Source organism: Melanotaenia boesemani, chromosome 7 (genome assembly GCF_017639745.1).
Source record: "Melanotaenia boesemani isolate fMelBoe1 chromosome 7, fMelBoe1.pri, whole genome shotgun sequence".
Taxonomy (NCBI): Eukaryota; Metazoa; Chordata; class Actinopteri; order Atheriniformes; family Melanotaeniidae; genus Melanotaenia; species Melanotaenia boesemani.
This window is the reverse complement of record NC_055688.1, coordinates 13,838,567-13,847,038: the sequence shown is the minus strand read 5'-3', so window position 1 is coordinate 13,847,038 and position 8,472 is coordinate 13,838,567. Positions and strand designations below refer to the sequence as shown.

Here is an 8,472-nt window from a genome sequence, read left to right as displayed (position 1 = left end):
ACCCTGTGGTCTGCATGTGTGTTTACATCTCCAGCCATATTCAAAGGTACTGCCAGGATACAGATTCAGATATAGATCAAATTGGTTATATCTTTTCTAAAGAAAGAAAGAAAGAAAGAAAGAAAGAAAAAAATAATTCTTTCTTTACAGATGTTGACATACATTATTGTCTGAAACCACACTGTGCACCAACCTATGCATTACAATGAGACAGACTAAATTAATAGCTTCTATATTTAATAATATAGATAATATAGTATATATACTACTATATTTACTTTAATATATTGCACTTAAAGAATAACAACAGAATAAAAGATAAGATAAAACTTTATTAACCCCACAACAGGTAAATTTGTGTATTACAGTAAAATAGAGGGAGAAAAGCAGATTAACAAAATAAAAAATACAAATATATAAATATAAAGCAGGATTTATCTGAATAATGTGGAAACATTAGATTGTGCTGCAGACAGTTTGTGGTTTACAGAATAGGCTCAGAGGGCTCGTTTCTGCTGAAGAGGATGTCTGATCATAGAAGCTACTGTTCAATCTGCCCGGAGCCTGCCTGGCTGCCTCTTTCTTTCTTTCTTTCTTTCTTCCTTCCTTCCTTCCTTCCTTCCTTCCTTCCTTCCCTCCCTCCCTTGATAGAGTTGTCTATTTGCTGGACCTGACAGGAGGGAACAGAAAAAAAAAAGGCAAAGATTGAACAGAAATAAAAAGGACAGATAGAAACCAGTGGCGGCTGGTGACAAAAATTCTTGGTGGGGCTGACAAAACATTTGTCTGCCTAATCCAGTATAAGAATTAAAATCAAAAGTCAGACGATGACTACAATTTAACAATTTAATTTCCTTCTCAAAATAACCAGTTTCATTGATAAAGTGAACAATATTCAACTCCAATAATTCTTAAAAAAAAAAGAAGGTATCAAATACAATAATCAACAACAATTACAGGGTGTGATCAGATGAATAGAAAAAAATGAACAGAGTGTATGAGTGAGTGAGTGAGTGACTGACTGAAAGAGGAGTGTGTTTGTGTTTATAAACTGAGTGAAATATGCTGATTGAAGGGGTTAGCATGCCAGTTCTTATTTGTACAGGAACTTTGCTCTTCTGTCTTTCTGGGTTGCAAATTTTTCAATGACTCTGGTGTTGAAATCAGGGATGTCCCGGGTTAGTTTTTTCTCTATGGAGAGCATTGCCAGAGCGTTGAGGCGATCTTGTCCCATAGCATTCCTGAGAAAAGTTTTTATCCTCTTCAGAGTGGAGAAGCATCTCTCTGACTCTGATGTCGTCATCGGTGTAGTGATGAGGATGCTGAGAAGACTTACAGTTTCTGTAAATGTGTCCTGAAGATTATTCTCCATCAGAACTTGATAGAGAGCCAGTGCACCACTGCAACTCCGGAACTCCTCATTGCCGTAGATCATGGAAAGCTCGGTTTTCAGTCTGGCCTTGTCCAGAGAGGGATAGGCTTCCACTGTGGTATCCAGTGCTGAATCTGGGAACGTCTGGCTGTGTTGTGGGAACAAGTCTCCTTGGAGCAGAGTGGCGCTGACCAGGTGCTTGGTGAAGGAGAACCTCTCCTTGGCATGACACATAATGGTGTCACAAACCTATGATATGATCAATTACAAATAGGTCAAAATTAGGTTTGGACATTATAATTTAAACAGTCTTTAATTCTCATTTCCTGAACAGCTATAAATTTTGTATATTAATACAAATCTACTTCATTTATATAGTTCTTTACAATAATCCACTTGTGAACTTAAGTGCTTGACAAAAGATAAAACAGCAATTTAAAAAGCATTATATGAGTAAAAGTAAAATAAATAATAAATACATGAAGGATTAAAAGATAAAGGAGAGATCAGAATAGAAGGGTCATCATCACACTACTGATTGTTAAGTCATTCTAAATAAATTAGTTTTAAGTCTAGATCTGATGTGGCCAGGGATGTGATGATGAGACATGTCAGAGGGGAGTTTATTCTAGAGCCTTAAAAGGCTCTGTCACCCAGTGTTCACATCTGGACCAGGACACTACCACCATCATTTGGTTTGGTAACAAAGCCCTTCCACGCTCAGCATCTCAGATAAATAAGAAGCTGCGAGGCCATTAAGAGCTTTACAAACCAAAATGGACTGGAAGCCAGTGGAGGGAATAAAGGATTGGAGTGATGTGCTCTCTTCTCTTACTGCTAATTACTGTGTGATGAACCAATATGGTTCACTCAATATATTTACACCATAACAGAGAAAGTATATTTTAGTCACATGCACCATTTCAAATGGCCAGTGTATTGATATATTATTATTCCTTCTATCAACTAGACGGCAGCTGCAAGCACTTACCTCAGTTGCCAAATGGTGCTGCCGGTCTTGTCCCAATGTTCTCCGTTTTTTCGTGGGCGGCTCGTGTTCAGGTCTCCTGTCCTCCTGGCCCTCAGCTAGAGAGGGAACAGCTTCCCTGATGATACAGAATGAAACAATACTTAAGTTTCAAAAGTCATTTCAGAAACTTTAGTTAAGATAGGATATATACGCCCAATGTTGTATTAAATTAGAAGTCACTGTATTGGAGCATTTTAAACTAATACCTTTACAGATATTTTTATTTTTTAATAAGATGTGAGATTAACATTAAGAACTACAGGGTATATTTAATAGAATTAATATTTGGATAACAATATGAAAAGATACGTTGCTTACCTGATGGCTTGCATGCTCTCAATGAATCTCTGGATGATTTCTGATATGTAGACAGAATCAATGTTTCTTTTCTGCAGCTGGTTGTACAGCATGTCCACGTGTGGCATTATTTGGTGGAAGAGGGCCAGGAAAAAACAAAAAGCATCATCCTCCAGCATTCTCACGTAGCCGCCAGCCTCTCTCTTTGTCGGGCCGTCAAATTCAGCGCTATTCCGAATGGTCTCACAACACGTGAGCAGATCAGCCTTGTGTTCATACACTGTGTTGACAGCGCGACTGCGGAAGTTCCAGCGTGTTGTCGATGCACTTGGAAGGCGATGCGCCACGACCTCATCAAGCACTGCAGTTCTCTTGCTTGACTTGGAAAAAAAGGTAGAAAATCCCCCGATATCAGAAAAAAAGTGACTGATCTGTGGGATGTGGGATGTTGCTTGTTGCATTACTAGGTTTAACTGGTGGGCGTAGCAGTGAACGTAGTAAGCGTTTTCATAGATGTCCTGGACCTTTCGCTGAACACCGCCGGTGGCACCCCTCATCACTGATGCCCCATCATAAGCCTGGGCGATCAGCTTCTTTTCTTGTCCCTCGGGAAGGATGGCGCGCAGCCTTTCCAATAACTCACCGGCAATTGTGTCCGCGCTGGCATTTTTGAGCTTAATAAACTCAAAAAAACGTTCCTGGACATTGTGTGTTTTGTCAACGTATCTTAGCACCAGGACTAACTGACAGTGTGTGGAAATGTCAGTCGTTTCATCAGCTTGAATGGCTAGAAAGTCAGCTGCTTTCACTTCATCAAAGATTTTCTCTCTCAGAACTGCCAGCATACAGTCCAGTAACTCGTTCTGCACCGTCTTTGAGGTGCCTCTAAACACGGTTGCATTTTCAAGGTGATCGTTCAAGTCCCGGTCAATGGATGCCATTAAGTCGACCAAACCCCTGAAAATTCCCGGGTTTTCTGAAGAATCCCTTTCATCGTGTCCCCGCAATGCCAGTTCAAAAGCACCACAAAACTTAATGCAGTCAATGAGCTTAGATAAAATATGCCGATTCTTATCAACCTCTTCATTGTGTCTTCTTACCGCGACGCGGTGCCCGTCATCCAGCTGTGCTGCTATGCTAATCTTTCCTAGCACTGCTAGCTTGACGCAGTTTTCCATATGAAGACTTGAACGTTCATGCTTCTTGATCCGTTCAGAGAGGTGCTTCAAGTCAGTTTGTCCTGACTGTGTCCATGTCAAATCACATTTGTCACTTTTAAACAGAAGGCAGGGAAAACAGAAAAGTGCATTGGCTACTCCGCAGCCTGTCAGCCATGACTTGCGCTCGAACCAACTCCTACAAAAACTCCGCTTGTAGACTTTACTTTTCTCCTTCGTCTGTTGACTGATCACAAGGTCGGGCTTGTCGGGTCCTAACTCCTTAACTTGGACTTTCTCTTCCATTGTCCTTCTTGCAAATGGATACATCTGTAAGGATCTCACCGAATTAGGGGGCAGCAGCATCTCGCTCGTTAAGTTCGCCATCATACCTCTGAATGAAACCACACTATTCTTTTTTTTTTATAGCTAAAATCTCGCGGCACTTGCTGATGAAGGGGCAATATTTTCAGCGCCCCAAGCGCATAAAATTCTGCGACACTGATTGGCTATATTTTTTATTAATTTGCCCTAGCAACGGTACGTGACTGGCTATTTAGCTGCACTGCTCGGGCGCTCGGACTTAGCGCCCCAAGACAGAAAGGGTTCAAATCTGTGGATTTAATGACTCAGTATATGGGAAAGTATTTTAAATTATTTGAATTGCATATAGAAAAAAAACCACAATGTAAAACTTACATTTTTTAACAAAATTAAAATAATAAAAAAAATAATAATCTAGAATATATATTGGCCATCCCCCTTTCCCCCCCTTCTTATCAGGGGGGCGGCGCCCTAGCGCCCCCTATAGGCCAGCCGCTACTGATAGAAACAAAGATAGAAAATAGAGACATGGCTGCATGACTTTGTGTCTGTATGCTTTAAAACTAAATGTCAGGAATCTCAAACTCTAGTTCTCGAAGGCCACTGTCCTGCAGGTTTTAGATATTTTCTGGGCCTGCCCGGATGTGCTGCCATGGTGTGGGTTGGTGCATGCCCTGGTGTCTGGTTGACACCCTGGGACCCAGGGTATGGCCCGGGGGCAGGGGGGGTGTAGGGGTTTGAAGGAGGGCTGAGTGGGATTCGGGGGATTATAGGGGGAGGTGCTGGGGTGTGAGACAGGGATGCTTGTATGTTGTGTGTGTGTCTATACTGTGGATGTTTGTGTGAATGGGGGGGTATGTTTGTGTGCGTGCGTATGCATGTGTTAGGATGAGTGGGGGTGTGTCTGGGGAGTGAGAGTGGGAGGGTTGGATGCTGTGCGAGTGTTTATATTTTTTGGGTGGGGCTGAGAGGACATATGTGAGTTATGATGAGTAGGAGTATGCAAGGAAATAGGTGTGTGCATGTGTTTCTGTGCGTGGTTGGGGTGGGGTTAAGTGCACTTGTGGGGGGGGGCTTGGGCGGGCCTGGGGGTGGTGGGCCGTGGGTCTGCCGCTGTCCCCATCCTCTCATTCCCCGTTAGGGGTGTGGGAGGGTGGGAACTTTCTGGGGTGGGTGGCGGCTCACTGGCTGCGGTCCCTGAATAGCCCGGTCGTGGGGGGCGGCCTCTCCTGGCCTGTCTTGCCCTGGGGGGCCTCCTGGGGAGCAGGGGTGCCTAATGCCACTAAAGGCTCATCATCCAGAGGGAAGTTTGCTTCCCTCTGGACGTACATTCCCGGACCCTTCTTACTTCCCGCTCTCTCTGTCTCACACACACACACGTAGGGAGTTGGGAGGCGTGGGGCCATGAGGGGTGGAACGGAGGAGACCATTCAGTGGTCTCCTTGGATGCACCCCGTGGCTGCTCTCCTCTCAGTTTTAATTGCACCGAGACACCAAAACACAAGAAACACAACACACAAACAACACCTGGGGGGCATGGCATGCGGTGCATGGCGGGCGGGGCCACTTAGGTGGCCCGGCTCGCTGCTCATTGCAGTCACTGCCCCTCAATTTTAATTGCACACAACACACACTACATAAACAGTCAGGAGCGGGGAGGGAGAGGGTATTGGGGACCTCTTACGCCCCTGCTCCTCCTGTGTGTGGCCGGGGGCGGGTCCCGGGATGGCTGCGCTGGTGGGCTGCTGGCTCTATGGGGGTTGGGGCCCGCTGTCCGCTGGTCTGCCTGGGGTGTCCCCCACGGGGCATGGGGGGAGGGTTGTGGGTGGCGTGATTGTGTGGTGGTGAGCGATTGTGGGTGCGGCACGGGGGAGGGTGTGAGTGTGGGGTTATATGGGATGCAGGTTGAAGTAGATGGGGAGTGGGGGGAGGGGGCCGATAGCACCCTGGTTCCCGGGGTGTGCGGCTGGAACATCGGGGTGTGTGCTGGCCTACGCCGGGTGGCTGTCTGGGGGGGCCTGGTCCTCCTGGGCATGTTGCGGGCCCTCTGCCTTTAGGGGGTGGGGCGGCCGCCTCTGGGCTCCTGGGGCCCTGGGCCCTTCGCTTGGGCTGCCCTGGGTGGGCCGGTCCCTGGCGGGGCCGGCGGCCGCTGATCTTGGCCCACTGGGGCCTGTGCCCCGGGACCGTGGGGGGCTCTTGCTGGGGCTCTCCTCTGCCGCCCTTCGGGTGGGGCTGGAGTTGTCTTTGTGGTGGGGTGGCATGGGTTGGTGCTCCGGGTATGCTGCTGAGGGCCCGGCCCAGGCCCTGGTCTGCCTCTGGCCTCCGTGGAGGCGAGGTCGCATTTGCATGATCTCACTCACCACTCTTCATCACTGATCACTCCTTGTTTCTCATGCTCTGCATGCTGACACAGTCACTGAGTTGTCTAGTGGGTCTTTAATATTAAGCGATAATTATTAAAAAAGGGGAAAAAAAAGGAAGGGAAAAAAAAAAAAAATTTGTATTTTTCCTGTGAGTTAGTATCTGGTCGCTGTTATGTCTTTTTGATTTGATTTGGTTATACTCTTAATGACTGGCAGCCCTGTTTTTTGTTTTTTTTTTGTTTTGTTTTGTTGTTTGTTTTTTTTCTGTGTGTGTGTTTCTGCTTTTGTAAAAGTTGTAGGAAATTTTCTGGTGTGTTCATGTACAGGTGTAACAGTTTGTTGTCTGGTGATGGTGTGGATTATAGGGTCGTTTTCCTTCTGTCTGTGATCTTTTTGTCTCCTTTCTTCTTTCCCTTTTGATCTTTTCTTGCTATTTTCCATCTTTTTCTGTCCCCTCCGGTCAGGTCCAGCAAGATTACATAGATTCCGTGATTCAAAGTAAATAAATAAATTAATTAATCACATTATCAAGAGGAGCCTTACCCATAGGCCTCCCCTTGGCAGAGCAAATTTGTTCAGCACGATACAGCAACCAGATTATCATTTTGCTTGCTATGATGCTGGACAGGACAAGTTAAAAAAAAAAAAAAAGAAAACTCATTCATCCCTCCAGATGTTGATGAGTTGGTGTAACACCTGGTGGAGAAGGCACACTTAATAATGATGTGCAATTCCCTCCTAGAGTGAAACTCTCCCCTTGTTTGCTCTGCTGTGGGCAGATCAGCCCTGTTCCATATCAACTGTCCAACATATCACAAAAATGCTGAAAGAATCTAGTTGTAGTCTTGTAAATAGTGACCATAAAAGATTCACAGTCTTTGTCAAATCTCAGCCTGAGACTAGGCTGAGACTTAAAACTCTAAACATTGGTCATTAGATGTGAGCTGGTAGTTTTCTAGTCTTTTGCAAATCTTTTAAAAGTCTTCTGGTGTAAGCGCAGCATAACGAGTCATTGTGCAGAATTTGACAACAAGCTGTTGGATCCATTTAATCTGAATTAGGTGTGTTTGTGTTTGTGAAGGGGACGTTGAACTGGTAGCTGTATATTTTCATCCATATTATTCACCCATTTAGTTTACAAGTGTTATTCTGGTAGCGGTTTATACTGTATCATACCTGGTACCGCTGTAGACGCTGGTTGTGATGTCATCAACTCTTTCGTTGCTAGGCTACAAACACAACTTCCTGACAAATTCATTTTGATCTCTGGGAAATTCAACATTTCACTCTCTGCAACATTACCAACATTACAACCATTTGTCATCTGCTCCTGAGAAAATAAGATATTGGAGTTATTTTATGCAAATGTTAAAAATGCATTCAGCTTCTCTGCCCTGCCTCCTTTAGGAGGATCAGACCAAAATCTTGTTCTTCTCACCTCCACCTACAAGCCCATAATTTAGTAGCAACCAGTCATTTCACAGAATATTAAAACCTGGTCTAAAGAAGCAGAAGATTCTCCGACAGGGTGCTTTGAGGCCACAGAGTGGAATGTTCTCTGCCATCTACATGTAAATGACATTAATGCTACGATTGAGAGTGTTTAGCAAAAAACAAATTGCTAAATATAAAAAACAAAGTCTTTAGGGAGGGAGACAGGCAATACAAAAAACTAATTAAAGATTAGGAAGTGCAAGGAGGACTACAGGAAAAAGTTAGAAAGCCAGCTCCAGTACAATAATGTGAGGAATGTGTGGTCAGAGAAATATCACTAGCTTCAAGTTAAAGAATAATTGGACTTATGGAAGTCTGGTTAGAGCTAATGAGCTGAACATGTTCAAGAGGTTCAGTTCAGAACGGCATTCAACATATACTTTTTATGATTAATGACTACCTAACAGACCACAGTTTGTGAGACAGAAAAGTGTT

At 44.5% G+C, this 8,472-nt stretch overlaps 1 protein-coding gene across 2 annotated transcripts; it reads right to left on the bottom strand.

Moving 5' to 3' along the window:
- Positions 1 to 832: 832 nt before the first annotated feature.
- Positions 833 to 4,682, bottom strand: LOC121642957. 2 transcript variants are annotated; one of them, XM_041990051.1, is made up of 4 exons: positions 3,602 to 4,682; positions 2,721 to 2,998; positions 2,364 to 2,478; positions 833 to 1,621 (listed from the first exon to the last, which is right to left on the bottom strand). In XM_041990051.1, exons 1-4 carry the CDS (start codon positions 4,244 to 4,246, stop codon positions 1,094 to 1,096), a joined length of 1,566 nt encoding a protein of 521 aa, XP_041845985.1. In that variant the 5' UTR covers positions 4,247 to 4,682; the 3' UTR covers positions 833 to 1,093. The 2 variants fall into 2 exon arrangements, with proteins under 2 accessions (XP_041845985.1, XP_041845986.1); XM_041990052.1 differs by having other exon boundaries at positions 2,721 to 3,008; positions 3,473 to 4,681.
- Between the last annotated feature and the right edge of the window lie 3,790 nt (positions 4,683 to 8,472).

Excerpts from the sequence above, each read along its gene's own strand:
- LOC121642957 (XM_041990051.1), bottom strand. The coding sequence starts at position 4,246 with ATGATGGCGAACTTAACGAGCGAGATGCTGCTGCCCCCTAATTCGGTG. Across the intron at positions 2,479-2,720 it reads GAGAGCATGCAAGCCATCAG|GGAAGCTGTTCCCTCTCTAG; the intron begins GTAAGCAACGTA and ends CTGTATCATCAG. Across the intron at positions 1,622-2,363 it reads AGCACCATTTGGCAACTGAG|GTTTGTGACACCATTATGTG; the intron begins GTAAGTGCTTGC and ends ATCATATCATAG.